At 34.7% G+C, this 22581-nt stretch overlaps 3 protein-coding genes across 5 annotated transcripts; 2 read left to right on the top strand and 1 right to left on the bottom strand.

Annotated features, from left to right (window-relative positions):
- The first annotated feature begins 1025 nt into the window (after positions 1-1025).
- LOC132305380 (uncharacterized) lies at positions 1026-2711 on the top strand. Its single transcript, XM_059803029.1, has 2 exons — positions 1026-1372; positions 1460-2711. The coding sequence occupies exons 1-2, from the start codon at positions 1026-1028 to the stop codon at positions 2709-2711; spliced, it is 1599 nt and encodes a 532-aa protein (XP_059659012.1).
- A 1501-nt stretch (positions 2712-4212) lies between these two features.
- On the bottom strand, positions 4213-9993 carry LOC132303996 (uncharacterized). Of its 3 annotated transcripts, none has more exons than XM_059801472.1 (10): positions 9292-9993; positions 7288-7902; positions 7018-7197; positions 6395-6876; positions 6221-6305; positions 6063-6143; positions 5871-5990; positions 5632-5772; positions 5411-5493; positions 4216-5334 (listed from the first exon to the last, which is right to left on the bottom strand). In XM_059801472.1, the coding sequence occupies exons 2-10, from the start codon at positions 7900-7902 to the stop codon at positions 5175-5177; spliced, it is 1947 nt and encodes a 648-aa protein (XP_059657455.1). In that variant the 5' UTR covers positions 9292-9993; the 3' UTR covers positions 4216-5174. The 3 variants fall into 3 exon arrangements, with proteins under 3 accessions (XP_059657457.1, XP_059657455.1, XP_059657456.1); XM_059801473.1 differs by having other exon boundaries at positions 4216-5322; XM_059801474.1 differs by lacking the exons at positions 5632-5772; positions 5871-5990 and having other exon boundaries at positions 4213-5334.
- A 7444-nt stretch (positions 9994-17437) lies between these two features.
- LOC132303995 (geraniol 8-hydroxylase-like) lies at positions 17438-19978 on the top strand. Its single transcript, XM_059801471.1, has 2 exons — positions 17438-18584; positions 19058-19978. Exons 1-2 carry the CDS (start codon positions 17592-17594, stop codon positions 19679-19681), a joined length of 1617 nt encoding a protein of 538 aa, XP_059657454.1. The 5' UTR covers positions 17438-17591; the 3' UTR covers positions 19682-19978.
- The last annotated feature ends 2603 nt before the right edge of the window (positions 19979-22581 follow it).

Below are 22581 nucleotides of genomic sequence, written 5' to 3'. Positions count from 1 at the left end.
AAATCAAAGAGAGATACCATTTTAATGGAAATATCAAAATTTAGTTAAAACCATTAATACTGACCATGGTTATATCCATTTGAAATTTTAAATTCACATTGTCAGTTATAACCAATACACACCACAATATTGGTCGATAGCTATGAGTAGTATCAATTCACTCCGTTAGAAAATAATATCTATGTAAAATCAGCTATATCTGTATCTTCCTACAAAAAGAGTCAGACTAAATCAGCTATATCTGTATTCAAGCTATATATTCAAGGCTCTTTGATGACTGCAGACTAAATCCTCAGCAGAACGTAGGAATTTAGGAGTTAAAATTCAAAGCCACCAACACATAGGTAGTCCAATTAGTTTTTATGTATAATTAATTATTATAACTCAATTTAGATCAAGAATTATTCAAGATTGTTGCCTCTTTCTCAAATGGCATGTAGAGTATACCTCTGTGCACATGATAGAATTGATGCAAAAGCTAGCAAACTCTATGAATGAGGCTTTTTAAATATATGTATTTAGCATTAATTTATAAAAAAAATGTATTTAGTATTAATTTATTATTCCAACATTCCCTTGTACTTGTCTCCCCCATTTTCAAGACTTACACATATAATATTTGTGTGTGAAAAATATTCAACACTCTGCTCTCTCTCTATTTAACTCTCAATTTTTTATTTTCAATCTATATTGTCCCATTTAACTCTCTATTCATCTCATAATCTCCCTCATCTTGTATATATGTTTGTTGTACACATAGTGATACAATTATCTAGTAATCAATGGCATTGATTTTGTGGTTGTATTTTGATTTGAAAAAGGTCTGTAGTGTGTGTTTAGGAAAAGTTTAATCTTGACACCGCCTATCCCTATTGAGGGAATTAGTAGTGTTTCGGTGTAAATAGATCTCTAAATTACATTATATAATTATGATATTTAATTGTTTTATATTTCATTTTTTTTTGAACTTCATATTTAGTTTTTTTTTTTAAACTAATGAGTCAATTTTCGAAGCAGTTGGACAAATGGATGAGAGACAAATTATATGCTATTGTCGATTTGATGGGAAAATTGACAAAAATGAGAATGGGGAAATTATATACATCGGCGGTGTCACAGACCCTTTTATGATAACAACAACAACAACATACGAATCATTTATAAATGAGTTACAACAACGTTCATCTTCAAACATGAGTGGTAAAGTCATATATTATACCACCGAATCTAACAAGAATGAACTTTTGAGGATGACGGGAGAATCTGGATTTAGAGTGATGCTTCTAGTGAGTGGTCCCATGCTAAATGTGTATATGGAAGATGCAGAGCCTGTAATTGCATCATGCACAATTCCTACTGATCATAGTGAGAGGTAAGACACATATATTTAAAGTAATACATTGATGTATGCGCTGCATAGGTTATGTGATTTTTAATATACCTTTTTATCCACTTGTAGACAATTTGTTGAAGCCACATCGCCAATTGGTCTTCTACAAAGTGTTGCGTCAACGTCTTCATTTCCTCCGATAAATGCGCATCGGGATTCTTTCCGACACATTGATGACATTCTTTGCGTGGATCAGTTTTTTGACAGCCCAAATGATTTCAAAGATGCACTCGTTTTGTTTGGTCTTCGTAATCATTTTCGGTTCAAGTACTTGGACAATAGCAGAAAATATTATAGAGTTGTGTGCGAGGTTAATAATTGTCCATGGAAATTATCAGCTGGTTGTGAAGGAAGTGGTGATATAGCGAGAATCAAGCGGTTTAATAATGTTCACACTCACACTGCTCAAGACATTTCAGATTATAAAGCCATTTTTTGGTCGAAGGAAATGGGTCGAGCTATTGTGAACAAGGTTAGGGACAATCCTAAATGCACCCCCAAGACTATTTCCACAGACATAAACGGTGAATTTTCTGCTAAAATGACTTACATGCAATCGTGGAGAGCTAAGGAGTGTGCACGTCATATCATTGAGGGAAATCCCAAGGATAGCTATATTTTAGTCCCGTGGTTGTGTGAACGAATAGCAGAATATATTCCTGGGACAATTACATCGTGGGAGTGCACGGATGATAGGAGATTTAAGCGAGTGTTTGTAGCTTATGGGTGCTCCATACGAGGTTTCATCAACTATTGCAGGCCCACGTTAGCAATCGATGCTTGCCACTTGAGTGGCAATTATAAAGGAACAATGCTTGGTGCAACGGGGTTCGATGCGAATGATGGCTTGTGGCCTTTGGCGTATGCTGTTGTTTCTTCTGAGAATGATGATGATTGGCATTGGTTCTTGAGCAAGGTGAAAGAGATTCTAGATGGTCGCATTGTGACAATCTTAACCGACAGGCATCCGAGCCTAATAAGTTGTATTAGAGATATTTTTGGCTCCCAGTACCACTCATGGTGTCTTCGTCACCTAACGGCGAATTTTTCTACATCCATTCTTGGGAGACAAAGTTTAGGATTGAGGGCTTCGGGTAAAGAGCATGCGAAAAAATTACTCGATAAAATTGCATATGCTCGAACTGTAGATGAGTATAAGAATGCATTGGCTGCCATGCGGGTATTTCGAGGGGAGTTATGCGATTGGGTTTTGGCGAATTCACCTGAACATTGGTCAAATGCTATGTTTACTTCCAAGCGTTGGGATAAATTATACACCAATCAAGCAGAGTCCTTCAATGCATGGGTGAAACCTAATTAGCGGTGTGGGGTATAAAACCACGTTTTCAACTGCAAAAATAAATTCCTTTTGCGAAGGTACCACTTTTTTTCCAAAGGTACCACGTTTTTGAACTGAAGGTACTCATTTTTGGCGTCAAGGTACCACGTTTTCTCTAAACACTTATTCATGGCGCTAATGGAACTGTTTGTGGATGTAATGTGCAACTTAATTAGCGATGTGGGGTGTAATACCATATTCAATTGCAAAAATTGGTACCTTTTGTAAAGGTACTACTTTTTTCCCAAAGGGACCACGTTTTTTGAACTGAAGGTACTTCTTTTTGGCGTCAAGGTACCACGTTTTCTCTAAGGAAGATCCAAACCAATTTTTCATTCATTAAACTATCCATTTATCGACACCATGGAACCAAGGAAGATCCAAACCAATTTTTCATTCATTATAAACTGCTTCAGTTTTAAACTCCATCAAATTTGAAATTAGTACATTAATATAGTAGTGAAAGAAATTTCATTGAGACCCTAATATAATAAGCCATACAATACTAATTCCTGAGAACCCAAAAGAGCAACTTCATTTGATTTCATGTAAGGTAGATGCCAATATAATAAGCCATACAATAGTTGCAAAAATATACCAACCTAATCCACAATCAAAAGTTGCAAAGCTACTATTCTTTAAAACTTTAAAAATAGCTAACACCAACAGAGTGCAAAATACATGAAAAAAAAATGACACTATTCAACAATACAAATGTCCCATATCCCACATCATTTCAGGTACCACTTTTTAGAAAATTCAACGATCGTCCTATCCCACTTCCTCTAGCTTCCAACTGGGCAAATACTGGTATGTGAGGTTCCTTGAGGTAAATGGTACCTTGTTAGCTGATGGAGGTGATGTTAGAATCATAAAAATAAAAAATAAAAAATAAAATTACTAACCACAAGTAAGCTGATGGAAGCTTACTTGAAATCAACATGCTTGACCAAATGGATAAAGTGCTTTGTTCTTTACAAAATCCTTCATTGTGTTATTGTCATCTGAAAGCAAATTTGAAGCAATAATTGCACGTAATTTATCAACATCCACCTGCAAATTAAACCAGGTAAAGACAAATCATGAATATAGGATTGGGAAATGGACTTCATGCGTGAATACATATAAGTGTAAATAGATAGGAATCTAGTGTTGCAGAAACTATATATTTGATAAAGAAAACTTTTTCAACAATGTTGAATTTGGCATATGCACAAAATCTCGGTGATACTAAACTTTTATATGTGAAATATTGCATAAACAGGTAGCTTCATCCTTGGGAAATATGTTAGCAATTTGGTCAGATCAGCACAGAGACAGAACATAAACAAAACCAAAACAAATCTAATAATACGAAAGATCTCCCTGTCCCAAAATAGTTATCCCTTTTTACTGATTCCAAACACTCAATGGCACACACCTTTTTTCTGACATTCCAAAAGTAATCTTAAAGTGACTATTTATTTTGAAATTTTTTTATCATTCATTTCAATATGTCGTAGTTTCAGTATCTTTTGTGTTCGGTTCATTTTTAATGAGCACCACTAAGTACAGTGAAGTGACCATATTAACTGCAATATGTTCATTTAAAATGACAGGAGTCCAGTATTTGCGTATCTAATTGGTTAGGTGATGTAGGAAAAACAAGGTTGACTAATGATTTAAGCTACTGATCTCATACTGAATTCTTTGACAATGAAAAACTGTCTGAAAATATTTAAGAATATGCTATTCATTTAAACCTCATCTAGCAAAGCTGGTTTCTACTCGATAGGACCCATTATACAGTGGATGTCAAACATTTTCTATATCATTCATTACAAGGGAGTACTGTTGCTTACTTCATGTTAGATTAAAACTCACTAGAGCTGGATGCTTTCTCTTTCAAAAAAATGGCACACATTAAGGGTATACTGCATTAGGGGGTTCTAAGGTTGAAAATTTTGTTGCCTAAAGGGGTTGCTTACCGCTCTCTTTGTTTCAACACGTGCCATAGTCCCCTGGTCTTCCCGCTATTGACACTACGACATTGCAGCCTAGCGGGGAGAGATCGGAAAGCGAAGTACTTGCACACAAACATGGGTTTAAAAGATGCAAAAAGAAAAAAGAAAGGTATAAGCTGGAAAACGTGTAAAAACAGAATGGGGAGTGCAGTGAAGAGGAAGGAAAACGTTATAGTGGATGCATTTTGTGGTTGCATTAATTTTTTAAATTATGTTTGCATGTATTGGAATTGAAGACCCTCCAGTTTCAACCCTTGAACAAAAGTATGTAGGAATGTGGATCAGTTTTACAAATATATTTTTTGAAACCTTTAAAGGCAAGACCCATTTCTTCCTTTGAAGACTAATGACCAGTGGGTGCTTAGATTAACAATGCACCAATGGTTTAGAAGAAAACAGAGAATTAAATGATTAACGAAGAGTATCGAGGAGATTGTGTGATTTAGTAATTCGGTAATTTCTTCATTCGGGGAAAAAAATAAATAAGACCCATGTAAAAAATAGAATTGGGCTTCACCTTCTCTTTTGGGTGACTGAGTGAACCATCCCATTTCTCCATGAAGTCCAACATGAAAGCACCACAACTATCACTGAATAAAAGACTGTTTAGGTATCTGTTAATTATAATTGTGAACATAATCAGTACACCAAACTAGGAACATTAAGTGATAAAATTACCTATCGGGCTGTTGAGGTACGTTGGGCACATTGTATATGAAGTTTTGTAGATCTCTTCCGGTGAATACCTCAACCAACATTACCTACAAATGCACAATATATAAATGATTAGAGTAAAAAATTCAGTACCACGTTCTTCAACTTGTATACTTTACCGTCTTAATTTAACAGTAAATGAATACATAATCAAAAAAATGAGCTCATATGTAATAAGCGTTTACCAAATCTTTTGACATCTTGTCTGGAGTACGCTTATCATGCGAAGAATGTTTGTTTGAATCCAACACATCCATACGACTATCGCAAATGTTAAAGACATACAAGCACCAATGTTTCTCATTTACAAGTATTGGAAAGAAAAGCTGCATATTTAACAATGTAAAAATTTAATTACTTTTAGAATCATATTTTTTTGATAAAAGTATAATAATTATTTATGTTTGTAAGCGATAAATATTACCATATTGAATTGGCAAACTTTGTTATCATCGACATTCCTTATCCTTTTATAGTTGTTCCAAACTGCTTGTATTTTACCTTTCCTATCAACCACTTTTGAAGGTATCTTGGAAAGTTCAATCTGAAAATGCACACAATTGATAACCTAATATGTGTCAAACAAACATTCACTATAGATAGAAGAATTTGTTACCCCAATCGAAGGCGGAAAGAAAAATTTGGTTCCTCTACGCTTTTGTTTCAGCTGGAGCATTTGGCAATAGACTTCAACCACCTACAATGATCACATTTAAACCATTAATGCATGCGTGTGATTGGTTTGAAAAATCAATGAACTTTAAGTGAACATACCATATTTGATATCCAATGATTGTAAGAGATTGTTCTCATCTCTTTTCTTGTGAGGAAAATATCATTTATGTTCACCAGCATTTCACTATAATTAAACAATAACATATTAAGTGTTTGAGCATAGAAAGTAAGTAAATATAGAGCAAATAAGAAATTATTTATATAATTTCTCACTCATCATTTCTGCTCTCATCCATGGCATATGAGATGACTGCCTTTGCTTCTGGACGAAGGACACGCAATCGGTTGACCTTCATTTCAACCCAAGGTGATCCCTTATGGCGCCCAGGCTTTATAACACGTAATAAAGGGATCACTGCTTCCTGCACATCACGCTCCTCTTCCATTGCTGTGGAGGTTCCCACTTCCTCCTCCATTGGTGCGGGGATTTCTCCTTCCTCCTCCATGGGATCGTGTTTTGTAAAAGATTGCCAGGGTGAGTTTGCTTGTCTTGTGGAGGTTTCGAATTCCTCCTCCACTGGTATGTGGGATTCATCTTCCTCCTCAATCGGATTGTGTTGTGCAAACAATTGCGAAGATGGGTTAGGTTGTCGTGTGGATGAACTGGGTTCTGAGGATCTCGACCCCCTGCCTTGGCCTACATTGTGCCGTTGCTTCCATTTCTTAACAACTTTAATAATTTCATATGCCAACTCCTAACAATTTTAAACAAGTTTAATAAATATATATATCAGTTAATATATAAATGTAACCGTAGAGTTCCAAGTAATTATGAATATGCAAATATAACCGTATATTTAGTACCAATTATAAAAAGCCATAATTGACGTGATTACCTTATCGGCATCTTCAGATGTATCAGTTGTAAACTTTACCTCACCGAAGCCGAAACCATTATATTTATGCTTCTCCAAATTCAACCTCTCGCCTATTAATTTGTTGGTCCATCCACGTACGCATGACATCTCAGGCTTCGGTTTTGGTCCATTGACATCCACACGGTGTAGGTAGAAAAGCTACAACATATAAGCCATTATGATAATGACATTATAGCTATTTAAAATAAAATGATAGACACATTACAAATATTATATCTTAGAACATACCATGAGAAAGAACAAGCATCCATGTATGTATGTACAACCTTCTCTTCCTTCCTTTCCTTTATAGGACGCAATTCCTTTTTTCAACCAATCTAAAACAAACTTCCCCCAATTATACGATTTAATAGCATCCACATTGTCAACCGCTGCCAATAACCTTTTGCTTGTCTCATTTTTCGATATGGGTGCTAGAAGTGATCCGCAAGCGAAAAGGACAAAAGCCCTCTTGAAGTCATCCCCAACAGGAAGAACGTCTAATTGATGCACTAAGTTTGGCACTTCTATTACACCGTCCTTTAAAAAAATGCCATTTTCTAACCAATGCACACTTTGTACAATATAATTTGGCACATCTTCTCCTCTTCCCGAGGGTAGGCCAAGTACCTCTTCAACGTCACTTGGCGTAACATGGATCCGAGCGCCAGATTCAAGGGTGAGATGAGATGTTCTAGGGTCAAAGTGTTCTACCAACCATAAGCACAGGTTGCGCTTCAAAATGGTACACTCGATGTCTAAAAGGGACCCAAACCCAATCTCTTGTACGGCAACCTTTTTGTCTTCACTTAAATTGCAAACCGTTTCCTTGAATTTATTTGGAGAACACCGGGTATTCAACATCTACAAATAAATTACCAACACAGGCACATTAGATACAAAAAGGAAGGATAGAGCACATATATGGACATAACAGTCCAACTTAAATTTACCAATTTGCACTTCTACACATTACATGTTGAAAAGATTCAATCTCAAATCTGCTAGCTTACGAAGGCACTTGGGAGTACTCATATATTCCTAATTCATTAATTCAATACACATTCTTCGGAATTAATCCAACTAAGCACGTTAATGATAGGTAAAACACACAAAAATAAGCATATATAAAGCATCACTTAACCCAATCGAATAGATAAAAGGAAAAAAAAAAAACACTTACAGTTTTTATTTTTATTTCTTTTATTGAAATTGTTGAAAAGTTCTTTTCCTTGGATGTTAATGGTTGTATGGTTTACCTAATAAGGGAAGGAGGAAGGATCCAATGTCCTCATACCATTTGTTATAGGAATGAAGGTTCTACCTCGTATTTTTAATTAGAGAATAACTCTAGGGGGTTTCGATTACCATTGGAAATGCTCAGCTCAGAGGATAAGTAATGGACCTTTTTGTTGATGATCTTATGTTAATCGCAGCTGGGATGTTGAATCTGTTAAAATACTGACAGAATCAATAGCTCAATTTAGTTTTAACTTCTATTTCTAGCTTGATTCCAAATAATGCAAAGAGGTGTCATATTCTGATCTGGTATAGAGACTGCTACTCAAAACCTAATTCTCAGAAAGCTTAATTTCTCTATTAGGACCCTCCCAATTAGATATTTGGGAGTGTTATTATTGTCTAATAGACTGAATAAGCAGCACTGTGATCCTTTAATTGAGGAGTTTTGGACTACCAACTACTCATTTTGTGCTGGAAGGTTACAACTTATAAAGTCTATGCCATTCTCAGTGCAAGTTTATGTGGCTTCCCCCTTTGAATCTAGGACATTCAAAATTCAAACACACAATCAATTACCAATTAAGCACCCAAATTGGCCCACAAATATTAATAACATCAGTTTCTCGAGTCAAATAAATAAGTTAAGAATTATCCTTTTTCAAATAAAGTTTTATGACAACACCATGATAATGATGATTTTTATTTTTGGGAAGCACTGGAAGTGTTTTTGTTGCTTCTACAACTGAATAACTACACAAATCTTTCAACCTTCAAACACAAAAACACACACACAAAAGAAAATAAAAAAATAAAAAAATGAAAATTTTGTTGTTTATATATTAATAAATTTTGTTACTTTATATTGTACTTTGTTTCATATACAATTGGGTGCCTGTCTTAATTGACAGATTTATGCTTCATGCGGTTAACATCCAATTTATTATTAGCATGAAAAAAACTGGAATAAAAAATATATATATATATATTTAAATAATTAAAGATATGACTTACCAGTATGAAGTGATGAAAGCACTCTAAAATATGGTAAGACCGTAGGGTGCTGCAATTGTAAAAATTATAATCCACAATAAGGGCCTTCAGCTTGTTCAAGACTAAAGTTCAACCCAAATTTACCAATTAGTCTTTCAAATCCTGCAAAGGGAGATCCTGTTTCAGTCATTATCTTCACAAATATTTATAACTAAAATTCATAAATAAAAAAAAAAGTATATAAAAAAGATCATAAAAATTTTCACCAAATAGGATTTAGTTTGCAAAACAAGAATTACAGTTACAAATCTCAGAACAAGATAACCATAAACACGAGAAGCTAGAATGAACACGAACAGTCATCTTAAGACATATACACCAACTTATTAACTATTAATAGAAAATCGAACATGACACAGATATTCAAATTTATAAGTCCAGTCTTCATTTAAGCTGAGTCTTATGCAGTAGTTATGCTACAAAATAGGAACCACATGCTTTAGCTTTTATGTTACTATAATTGTAAATTAAGGAAGGCTATTCTAAGTGTAAAGAAATAAGAAAGTGTGCATCAGAAACAAAGAAATAAAGAAAGAATTAATGAAAGAAAATAGAGTTAGCATGCTTAGGAATGCAAGGCTCTCTTCAAACTGGCAACTGTATGCTAAACTAAAAACTACTTCAACCCTTGTTTTCTTTAGATATACTCTTGTTGAAACTCAGAATTTGTAATTTGGTGGTTTGACAAATCTCATACATACATGTTACTTTCAGAAAAATATGTGTACATGAGTCCAGTTAACTGATGGGAGATATTCTGATGACGTTTTCTTGAGTCTCCGTTCAAGTTTCAAGCATAAATAATTTATCCTATAATGAATTTATAAATAAGGTCACATCAAATCCAACTTCTAGTGGAGTTATTTTTTTGTCTTTCTTAAAGGGCAATAAGAAAATTGAAGACCCAATCAGGGTCATCTCTCCTTTCTGCATTTCGATCAGCAAAAGGAGAAAAGGTTTTGGAAGTGGAAGGGACAATCACCAGCCAGCCGGTTCTTCAAGACGTGGGAATTTCTACATGGCCTAGTATATTTTTGTGATAGTTCAACTCTTTAGTATTCAAAATGCTACTTTATATATATATATATATATATATATATATATATATATATATATATATATATATATATATATTTGATAAAAAAAAGGGGTCAGGTGACATGGTGAAAGCTTAAACTGGCCACTATAAGGAGACATATTTAAGTATGAGATCAGCCATTTCGTAGGCTGTAAACAAGCTGAGTCAAGCCAACTTTATAGAGCTTATGCTCAGCTTGGCTGGTTAGAAGCAGTGTCTGAGCTTAGTTTGAGCTTGGTTAATTTTTAAACAGTTGTGATCAAACTTGACTCACTCAAATAAACCAATTACTCAGCTCGGTTCGCATAAATGAATTGAGTTCTTAAGAAGTTCTGGAGGATGGGAAATTTGGAGCCTTGTTATCATAATTGTTAGTCAAAATAAAATACGCGCGTCATGCTTTGCAACTTCTCACTGTTGGAGCAAAAGATTGAGAAAATGTGTCTGTGTGACTGTAGATTCTTAGTTTTAATTGTTGATTAAATTTGGACCATTGACTTCTTTTTCTGTAAACAAATGAATATCAAATCTAAAAGATAGGTGAAACGCATGAAAAACTTAAATTAACAGGATAATCTGCCAAGGAATGCTCTACGATGTCTCTAAATGCTAGTTCAAAGTTTCAAATTATGTATCCACATAAGGTATAAAGGAAAAAACAATCATGAGACTTGCTACATCAACAATATTCAAACATATATACAATAATAACAACGAAATAGTAAAAAAAGGTTCAATAATTGCTGTACTACTTTCACAAGTGATTGAAATTTGCAATAAACTGTACATTATGCATAAAAAGGCTTCCTAATAACTATTGGAAAATCTGAAAATTTGGATACAAGTCCATTCAACCAATCTTTTCCTAAGTCCTTATACTTTATCCTATGTTTGGTTGCCAAGAAATTGGGAAAACAAGAAGAAATTAGGAAACATGGAATCTTGTAACAATTCTACTCCTTTATAGAAACTTGTTAATCTTAAAGTTTTTCTTCTTTCCTTATTTTCTCTGCTACCAAATAATAGACAGTTCAAAATTGTTGTGTTCTAGCCTAATTTAACCTACATCTTAACTTAAAAAGTCCAAGCAATGACTTAAACTTTTATAAAAGATTGGGATGATCAATACCAAAGTCCATGCCTTCTACCAAACAAATTTAATGACATAGCTAGCCCTTTGTCCTACATTGTTAATTCTCAACATACACAAAGAAACATCATCCACATATGCTACAAAATGAAATTTTGCATAGACACCATTATTAGTAAGACAAATCCAACAAAATGAGATTAATTAATCAACAATAATCTACTTATCCTAAATTATTTTTCAGTCAACTTGTTCATTCTATAGAGAAAAGAGTATCACCCAGTGGCCTAATTGATAGAGTGGCCAGCTTCCTGTGTTCGAGTCCTTTCTCCTTCTAGTTTGCCAAGGAAAAAAAAATAGAGAGAAAATACTATTTTCATGGCTGGGAATAACATGCACTTCTACTGTTACGTTATTAGAAATAATTGTACTTTAGCTTGATGGAATGTCTGGAACAAAATTTTAGCAACTTGAGGTATAAAATCTACAAAAGAAGTACATTATTCGCTTGGAATTCAACATTTTAATAGAAAGAAATCTTTAGTATGCATATGTTTCTGGTAAGGGGAGAAAATTGTGACATTTCAGTAATCAAATAGGCATAATATGGAATCTAATCCCTAATAATTGAGAAGTAAAGTCATAAGATTAAAGATGCAAAACTAAGACAAAGATGAAATAATTAACACATTTATTGTATAAGATAACTGCAATTGTTGGTAGAATATATCAACTACTTATTCCTATATAAGAGATTATACCTAGTTGATACTTCCATAATCATTATATTCACCTTCTCACCAAAATTAAAGCACGTATGTAAAAAGCATGCTATTAACCACCATTAAACTTAACTAGAAAACTTAAAAATAATATTTTTGGAGTAATTATCTAAAAAAACAAAAGTGACTAAACAAGATTCTTGAAATTGTACCAAATAATTGAAGAAATATAATGTTAGTATCATTATTGGAGGTAGTGCATATTATGTCCCAGGAGGTAGTTAGTAGCCAATACATATATACTCCATATCTTGTAGCAAATATTTTGTAGCCGTAGTTCCTTATTTTGTAGCAGATTAAGGTACTACTTCTTTCCGATATTCCCTATGGCAACCACTTAGTTATCGCGTATGTGTCTAACTTCTGGCTATAAAATAGCACTTTTAACTACACAGTCAGACATAGCATAGGTACGTAGTCTCTTCTATACATACCAATATTGAAGAGCTTTTTCCTTACATAACTACTACTATATTAGGAACTACTTGACTGCCTTACCCATTATACATGGATTTGTGCTATATGGTAGATTGAGTTTATAAATTTGTATATAACCTCTCATCACATGGTACTAGTCACAGTTGTGAAGTCCTTGAAGAGAGTTCAGGCTTATGGGTTTTTGGTGAAGTAGCTCTGATTGTCTTTTTGGGTTAATATAATTTATAGTGATTTCGATTATATTCTTAAGAGGATTATAGAACCTAACCCTCTAAAGTTCACAAGAACAGGAATGACATCAGTTTAAAAAATCTTAATAACAACTTCCACTTTATCTTCACTAGCTGAGAACTTATCCTGTCATTATCTACAAAAAATTGAAGTCAGTGAAGGTTTCCTGTCTCGAAACAACAGAAATTTGAGATTTACCACAACTTTATGAAATTCTGCATGATTAGTTGCAAGTGTTTCCCAATGAGAACTCATTAACATCACAGTTATTTTTCCCTTAACTTTTGGATTTGACTTATTTACTTCCTTGCATAATATATAACCAATAATTGTATTGCCATCACACCTACCATGAACAGAGGAGTTATCAATAGTAATCATAGTCATATTTACAATGAGACTACAAAGAAATTACCAGTATTACTGGTATGCAGTTATTTTGAAAAATCCTCTAATATTTTTTTATCTTTTTTTTTTAAAGTAAAAAAAATCCTCTAATCTTATCTTTGGAGAAACAAGAAAGTTTAGTTCCACTTTTTATTGCAAATTAGTATGCACCGAATTGGAGCAGTAGCACAACCAAAACCAAAAAGGATAAAACTGAATCATTCTTCTATTAAAAAAATAAATAAATAAAAGAGAATAAAAAAAAACCAGCAACTTCATAAGACAGAAAAACACAGCTTACAGCATATGAATCCTCAAATCTAGTGAATATGTAAACAACACATGAATTGAAATCATGTCAGCAGAAAGTAACAACAACTTAATTGATTAAAATTTTCAACACATAGTATCATTTACAGAGAGACTCTACAACTTTCTAGGGGAAGGCAGAGATGAAAGAGGAAATTGGAAAATAGTACCCGGGTTAGAAAGGGTTAGGGCTTATCCCTATGCTTGAAGAAATAACTTCTGCGATTGAAGAAAAAATTAGAAAATTGATGAGAGTTCAGAGAAGGAAGAAAGCAGAATAATAAAGATCAATGAATGTTTAGAAAAGGAAGAAAGGAGAACAAGGCCAGTACCTGGGCGATTTTCCTCTGAAGGTGAAACTTGCAAAAGACAAAGCTTCAAACAATCAGCCTTTGTGATTGAGGCAAAGTTATATCAGTGCTTAGAAAGGGTTAGGCTTTCATTGATGGATTCAATAGAGTGAGGGCTAGGTCTCATTTGAGAATGGGAGAGAGAAGGGTCTGCACAAATAGAAATATGAAAGAGCATTAGGGCTCTAATTAGGTCAAAGTACCTATTTCAAGAGTTATAACGTGACCGGAGGCTGAGATGACGGTAAAAAACCCCAATTGTTTGCAACCGTCCAGTTATTGCCGTTACACCAGAAATTAGGAAGAGAAAGGCTAGGGTTTCAGCAAAGAGGGAAAGAGGAACCGTTGAGCCTGAGTATTTGATTTCCCTTTAGCAGATCGAAGATTGTTCGTGCCATGGCAGATTGTATCTGTATCGCAGGAAACAAGTGAGGGAGAAAGAGTCGTGAGAGAGGGTTACACCGAATGGAATATGAAAGGCATTAGGGCTTGAAATTAGCCAAGTGTAGAAAATGGCATTTTAGGCAACACATAAAATAGGAAGAAGGGTATTTTAGGCAACAGAAATATCAAACAGTATTTTTTCATGTGCCACCTCAGCTTTTGGGTCAAACCCATTTTAAAGAAACTATGGGACTTTGACTCAATCTCTTAGTAAATATGATACCCTAAGTCCATTTATGTGTAATAATCCCTAAAAAATATACAAGAAACACCCTTATTAAAAAAAAAGTGTATATAATTCTTTATATTATTTATCTTTTGAACAAATTACCCCTTAATCATCCATGTTAACCAAATATTTTATTAAAATTCCAAAATACCCTTAGTGCTCATGTAAGAAATAAAAAATTCATTCTCTCTCCATTCTCTCTCCACTCTCTTTCTCCACTCACTCTCTCTCTACACATAGCTCGATCATCGACATTTTCACGAGGCTCCGGCGATAATCATTTATGCCAAAAAATCACTATTTTACCAAAAAATTATGAGATCCAATAGTTAGCAAATTGCTTGAAAAGTAATGCAAAATTTCTTACGCATGTACATATGTATATATATAATGAACCCAACACCAACCCATGAGCTTTTGAATGGCGACCAAACATACAAAATATATTTATATACATACACGTACACATATAAGTATTAGATACAAATACATTGATATATCTGAAAACTGGATGGACTTATTTCAATTTCTATAGGAACTAAATATATACAATGTAACAATTCAATACTCAGTTGCCACTGGAAAAGAAATTCTTCTTCTTAAACCAATGCTTAAACTTTCACATTTTTAAATGTTGTCCAATGGCCAAACCCACCTTGTAAGGAACCAACAATAGAATTAGACAAGAATTCACAAATAACACTTACAGAAATTTGTCTTCATCTACATGACCTATCTTCATTTACAAAATTTATTTCATAAATTAACCACACAGTCCCGTGAGTTTCAAATGACCCATATACAACACTTGCTTTACCAAACCCATTCAACACTTATGCTCAATATTCTAATATATATATATATATATATATATATATATATACATATACTGTTATATACATTAAACTCAAAATCTACCATCATTAAACCAAAAGTGTATAGAGAGAGTGCATCGGTGGCTGCCGGTGGTTGTGGTGACGGGTAAACATAGAGAGCAACGAAGAGAGGGGTTGGTTTTTGGTGGTGCCATGGCGGGCGGTGGTTGAGGTGATGCTCGATCTCGTCGGTTGGTTCTGATGATGGGCAATGATTGAGAGAAGGTGGGGGAGAAGGGCAGGTTAAAAATTACTTATATGTCCACATTTTTTTATGATGTGGCAGGTTTTATTGGGTTTTTATGTTTTTTATTTGTCCAGAAAAAGATGGAGACAATTTTATCAATCCCTGAAAACATTTCTTAAATGTTATTTTATTTTATTATAAGGGTACATAAGTCAATTCATGGTTTAATTTCTTCAAAAGTCCTTATTTACACCAATCGAAAATTAGAAGGGAATTTATTGAACATGAGGGGATTAATTGCACATTTTGTACATAGCGAGGGGTTAATTGCACTTAACCCTAATATTTAAGACAATTAATTTTTTAAGAATTTGTTTGTAATTTATTCAAAATTTATAAAATATCTTTAAACTTTTATTTATTTATTATTATATATATTTAAGAGTCTGAGTTGCAAGTCTGAATTTAAAAATAGAATGATGGGTTGGGTTCGAGTTGAAGATAGGGTTGGGTTTAACATTTCATATGGTAAATTAGGTTCAAGTTATACCTCAAAACCTCCCGACTCGCCCAAGTTGCAGTCCTACCTAACTGTAACGAGTGAGGACTTGTCCATTTATCCAAAAATTCAAGTTATTGAGTAGGGTTGTATACCTACTCACTTTTCTATCTGGATCCAATGTGAGATAAATGACCCTTATTACATTCTCTCTTACATAAATTCGTAATGTCTTTATTGCGGCTCGAGTCACTTTGCCTACCTCGGTGAGTCACTCGGACGCCTTCTGGATTGGGCGCTTAACGTGGTGGTATCAGATGAAGGAGGTCTGGCTCTAATACTAATTATAATGATCAAACATTTATTTATTTATTTAAAAATTTAAATTATTAAATAAAATTATATATTTATTTATTTATACTCAATCACCTCTTCATTCAAATTTAATGGAGGACAAGTCACTTTATTACACTAACCAAATGGACAAAGAGTTAAAATTTTATTTCTCTGCTTTACAACTACGCATGTCATCTATTGTCAAGATGTCATTCAATTCCTGACCACGTGCGTAACCTTATGTGCAAAAAGTCAAAGATTTTTTTTGTTTTTTTTTCCTGCCATACAGTCAAATAATCTGTTTTTTTGCATTCATACCCCCCTCAGAGACACGTACTGCCATCTTTTCAATCACAGCACCTTCAAATACTTCTTTCAAATTAATTGTCTCCGATACTCAAAAGCTCTAAAAAAGACAAAACTAAAACCACCTTTAGATAGCTGCTTTATCTTTTTGATTGCAAATAGGAACGCTTCATTGCAATCCTTGGCAGCTGTACTAACTTACAATTTACAAACACCTAAAGTTGAAAATCTGTTATACAACAGCATCACAGGACACATCATTAATGCATGCAAGTACTCCTTTATTATTGATTAGCAGCGTTCTCAATTTCTATAAAGAAAAACAACTACATCCACAATTTTTCAATTATCAAAAACTAATAACAGTGGCATTTAATTTATTTATGATAACAATTAAACTGACAAACCTTAAAAGTTGTTGTCCCACACCCATACTTACTCATGTTATCTTATACATGTAAATTATTCAACCATTTGCCCGATTGTCAATATATCATTCAATTCCTGACCATAAGTTTAGCTTTCAAGTGCCTAGCCTTATCTGAAACTTTGTTAAAATATCTAGGATTTTTTTTTCTGTGTGTCAATCTTCAATTATTAGATCCTTTCTTATCTAAATTAACACTACCATTTAGTTCAATGCCTATAGTATGCTCTTCTATGCAGAAAATTTTAAACTAGTTTCTATAATCTAATTTTTGAAATCAATAGTCTGCGAACATGAATTCTGATCTTCTAAACGAGACTGCACATACAAGTTATGAACAATGGACATGGTGGTGGAAGGGCAGCAACAAAAAAGATGAGCTTGCTCGATCAATTCTCACTGTTTCAGGGGTGATTTTAGCGATCTTCTGGTACCTATGGACATCTGTGAAGTCAAGAAAAGGAGTGGCTCCATTGCCACCAGGGCCTCGTGGCTTGCCAGTTGTTGGGTACCTCCCATTTCTAGGCACCAACCTGCACGTCACATTTGCAGAATTGGCTCATCGTTATGGTCCAATCTACAAGCTCTGGCTCGGAAAAAAACTCTGTATAGTTCTGAGCTCACCCTCCCTTGCAAAAGAGGTGGTTCGCGACCAGGACATAAGTTTTGCTAATCGTGATGCGACCATTGCAGCATTGGTTTCCTCATTTGGGGGGCTTGATATCGCATGGAGCCCACATGGCTCCTACTGGCGCAGTATGCGCAAAGCGTTTGTGCGAGAGATGCTGAGTAAGACCAATCTTGAGGCTTGTTACAATCTTCGAAAAGAAGAGGTTAGGAAGACAATTAGAGATGTGTATGCCAAGATTGGCAAGCCTTTGGATATTGGAAAAATAATTTTTTCGACAGAATCAAATGTTGTGATGAGCATGTTGTGGGGTGGCACACTAGAAGGGGAGAAGAATAGTAGTGTTCAAGATGAGTTTCAGGAGGTGATCGAAAAACTCATTGGACTAGCGGAAAAACCAAACATATCTGACTTTTTTCCGATGCTGGCAAAGTATGATATACAGGGTGTGGAGCGACAAGCAAAGAGGCTCGTAGCATGGGTGGAACGAATACTAGATGCTGTCATAGCTGAACGGATGAGATTGGACAGTTGCGAGGGAGCAGGTGTGTCCGAGGACAAAGAAAGGAAGGATTTTCTTCACATTCTTTTGGCACTGAAGGAGAAGGAAGATACTGCAAGTCCACTCACCTTGACACAAATCAAGGCCATATTGATGGTAATTTCTTTTGCCAACATTTATGATACTGCATGTTTAGCAGATATTTAGGCACATCCTTACAACGCAGTAGGTCTCACCTAGATTTTATACTTCTATAGTTCATCTTATGGGTTTCTTCATTTATTTTTAGTTTCATTTAGTTCTAGTCATTCATTCTAGATTTTATATTGGATGGTTAAATCTAAGCTTTTAACCAATGAAACAGACTTGCTATGCACTTGATTTAGATGGTATCCATCACATGATTGGTCCTAATTGTAGAGTTAATACCAGAAGATTTTATCAATCACTTTATCCTATAATCGAATTACCTTCATAGAGAACTAGGCCTATTCATTGCACTTGATTGTGCTCTGATGCCATACTAAACAAATAGATCAAAAAAATGCGTCATATCCTATAGTAGAATCAGTTTATGCAAACTTATGATATTGAGAATTGAACTTATGCTAGCAAAATGTTTGTAACAGGACATTGTGGCTGGTGGGACTGACACAACAGCAACCATGGCTGAGTGGGTGATGGCAGAGCTCATGTACAATCCAGGAGTAATGAAAAATGTCCAAGAAGAATTAGCAGAAGTTGTTGGAATGAACAATGCTGAAGAGTCCCATCTGCCCAAATTACAGTATTTGGATGCAGTTGTGAAGGAAACATTCCGGTTACACCCTCCACTCCCTCTCTTACTCCCAAAGTCTCCGAGTAAATCTTGCACAGTAGGTGGCTACACCATACCAAAGAACACTAAGGTCTTTCTTAATGTTTGGGCATTGCATAGGGACCCTCAGGTTTGGGATGATCCATCTGAGTTCAAGCCTGAGAGGTTCTTGAGTGAACCGGGCAAATGGGATTACAATGGCAACAATCTTCAGTATCTTCCATTTGGATCTGGAAGGAGGATGTGTGCGGGCTTACCTCTAGCAGAGAGAATGCTTATGTACATATTGGCTTCGCTCTTGCACTCATTCGAGTGGCAAATGCCAAAGGGCGAAGTGCTTGATCTCTCAGAGAAATTTGGGATTGTTATGAAGAAAACAACTTCACTGATTGCTATTCCCACCCAAAGGTTAGCTAGCTTGGAGCTGTATGCATGATACAAAGTACTTCAGAAAAGAAAAAGAGGCTACAATGACAATAGTGTGGACAGATTCCTCACTTGGTGTCAAATAAGGTGCTTCTTACAGCTGTTAGTTGTGAACTCTATAAATTTTCCTTCCATAGCTAATTCCAATTTAGAAATATTGCTTAGTTTGCATTTTATGAATGAAAATAAGTGATGCATCAGTTTGGATTTCAGCACAAGTTGTATGAACGTTTAGTGTACCCCTTGCTGAAATTCTTAATGGAACATACTGTATCAAATTATTTTCATGGAGCACATCTTGTATACATATATAATATTTTCAAAAATTTAAGCAAATACACACACTCATTATATATTTTTGCTCTCACTTGGGCTCGAATACTCAACCTCTCAAAAAGAGAGGAGAGCATATACCATCTAGCTGGAGCCTATTGTCATGAATAGATATAACCGTAGATTTAGTATAAGTTGATAATGAGAGTTGATCAATTTGAACTCCTGCAAACAGGCTAGCACTACACCAAAATACTGATGTGGTGGCAAAATTTAAACAGCAATTTTTAAAAAATGCTGCTATTGATATGTTTGTAACAGTATTTTTTAATAAATATTGCACGTGACTGCTGTAGAAACATGGGCCCATTTTTTTTATTTTTTATTTTTTATTTCTTATTTGTCCATCGGTTCCCCCTTTCTCTCTCTACCGCCACTCCTAGTCGCTCATCACTTTCTCTCTCTACCCCCGCTCCTCTCTCTCTAGCTCCTCCACTCTGGCTTCTCGCTCGTCGCTCTTGGCTCGTCTCGTAACAATATTTTTTAATAAATATCGGACGATTCCTATTTACCAGAAAAGAAGAAAGAGAGGCTAGAATGGTACTTGGGAACGCTATTAATTTCTTGGCAAAAAGCCCCCTAAATTGTACAATAGTTGTATAATGCCTAAAAATTATTTTTGGAAGCAAGTTACCTCCCTTAACTATTAAAAGCAAATAAAATACTCCCTTTAAAGCTACAATTACTAATTTATCCTTAATTATTAATTTATTATAAAAAAATATAAAATTCTTGAATGTGAAATACCAATAATACTATAACGACCCTAAACAGATATCAATTATAAAAATAAAAAAAATCAGCATGACCTTTGCTAAAAAGGGACCTACAACAACATGCTTTAATAATAATAAAAATATGCAATGGCTTTTCTTGACCCTTCAAGACTAATCCAACCTATCCCAACACACAATACAAAAAAATATAATACATTTCCCAAAACAACATCAACAACCTCCTCAAGATGGTCCACCATCATTATCCCATTTAATACAAAATAATTACATAGTCTTGCTTCCCTCCAAAGTACCAACAAGAGTTATAGTTTACAATACATGACCATGGCTTGCAAAATGTGTACACTTCACTATGGTTTTGAGACTTTACAAAAGTGTAGCAAAATATAAAAGATAACAAAAAATAAAAAATAAATAAAAAAAATATATTCATAGTCCTCTTTAAGTTTGTGATGGTTCAGTGTCCACAACTTCTTTCCCGAATCTTGAAAAAAAATGTTAAATATAATGGGATGAGTAAATTGCTTAGTAGGTGGTGCCTAAGACACACCTCTTGTGGCCCCGTGAATCGAAATAATGAATAGGAACAGAGAATAGGGGCCATGCTATGCTGGAAAAGAATACAACATAAATTCCAATTTCAAATAAACAATGCCATGCCATGATATGCAATGTCATGTATATCGCTCCCCATTTTCAAAATTCAAATCCATCACTTTTCAAGCTGTTAATATAACCTGTCCTTTGGTGACTCCGCAGCAACATGAGAGAAGGATTGGCTACTGTCCCTGACCCTTGGTACCCCCGTGGCGTCATTTGGGGCCCAGCTAGTACAACCACGCTAGGGCGATCTCCTTAGTTCCCTCTAGGTTATATTAACACACCGGCCCTTTGGTGACTCCGCGACGATCGATTTTCTCAAAAACCCGTTTTACCAAAACTTTCCTCAAAAATCCATTTTTCATCATTTTCAAATCACTTTACCCTTTTTCATGCTCCATGCCTTGAATGCATATACATGTTTTGTCAATATTATGAGAATGGGGAAATTAATATCACACAATTAACACGCTTTCTCATAACAATTTCTAACAATTTTGTAATGTTTCCGATTTTTGCCATTTTTTATTTTCTGGAATTTTCTGTTTTTGCGAGGGCATTTTTGTCTTTTTTTGTTTTGCGTATCGGACACCATGGGGTGTGCCAGGTGTGTCCGGGAGCTGGTTGAGGTATTTCATGGAGTTCAGGAATCTTTGAAATGCAAGTGTTGCCATTTACGTATTTTTCCCTTTTTCAGGCCGGACGGTCTCGGTTAGGACCCGCTATTGGGATTCTTGTGTACAGAGATTTTATTTTGGGTCCATTGCATTCCATGCATATTTTTATGGTTGTGTGTCATTTTGTGTGGTTGTAAAATAAGTAGCATATATATATATATGAATTTGTCGTAAAAATTAATGTTAAAAGAAAATCTTTTTGGAGGGGGGCCCACCATCACCCATTTTAGTGTCATGAGACCATGTTTGGTCTCATTTTTCATTCTCTCTCCCGTAAGCCCTCTCTCACTCTCTCATTTCTTGGTTTTTCTTTTTCTTTCCTTCACTAAATTCAATCCTTGATTACTCCCTCAATTTTGTGAGTTTTTGGGTGCCGTTTATAGCAAATTGGAGAGCTTGTTGAGATCTGCATATTGATGCAAGCAATTTCTTATTTGGCCAACCATTGAATTTTTGAAATTAGGGCTTGAAAATTGGGGGTTTTGCATCCTAAGAGGTAGGGAGTGTTCTAATACATGATTTCTTATACTTTTGTGAGTTTTATAACTTGAATTGATGTCTAG

This window comes from Cornus florida, unplaced genomic scaffold, assembly GCF_030987335.1.
Source record: "Cornus florida cultivar Cherokee Brave unplaced genomic scaffold, ASM3098733v1 CherokeeBrave_3.0.0_Hap2_Chr04, whole genome shotgun sequence".
Classification (NCBI taxonomy): Eukaryota; Viridiplantae; Streptophyta; class Magnoliopsida; order Cornales; family Cornaceae; genus Cornus; species Cornus florida.
Note: the sequence above shows the minus strand (reverse complement) of the source record. Positions and strands in the feature narration are given on the sequence as shown.

Coding starts and splice junctions, on each gene's coding strand:
- LOC132305380 (XM_059803029.1), top strand. CDS start 1,026: ATGGATGAGAGACAAATTATATGCTATTGTCGATTTGATGGGAAAATT. Junction 1,373..1,459: donor CCTACTGATCATAGTGAGAG/GTAAGACACATA, acceptor ATCCACTTGTAG/ACAATTTGTTGAAGCCACAT.
- LOC132303996 (XM_059801472.1), bottom strand. CDS start 7,902: ATGTTGAATACCCGGTGTTCTCCAAATAAATTCAAGGAAACGGTTTGC. Junction 6,306..6,394: donor GATGAGAGCAGAAATGATGA/GTGAGAAATTAT, acceptor GTTTAATTATAG/TGAAATGCTGGTGAACATAA. Junction 6,144..6,220: donor ATCATTGGATATCAAATATG/GTATGTTCACTT, acceptor TGATCATTGTAG/GTGGTTGAAGTCTATTGCCA.
- LOC132303995 (XM_059801471.1), top strand. CDS start 17,592: ATGAATTCTGATCTTCTAAACGAGACTGCACATACAAGTTATGAACAA. Junction 18,585..19,057: donor AAATCAAGGCCATATTGATG/GTAATTTCTTTT, acceptor TGTTTGTAACAG/GACATTGTGGCTGGTGGGAC.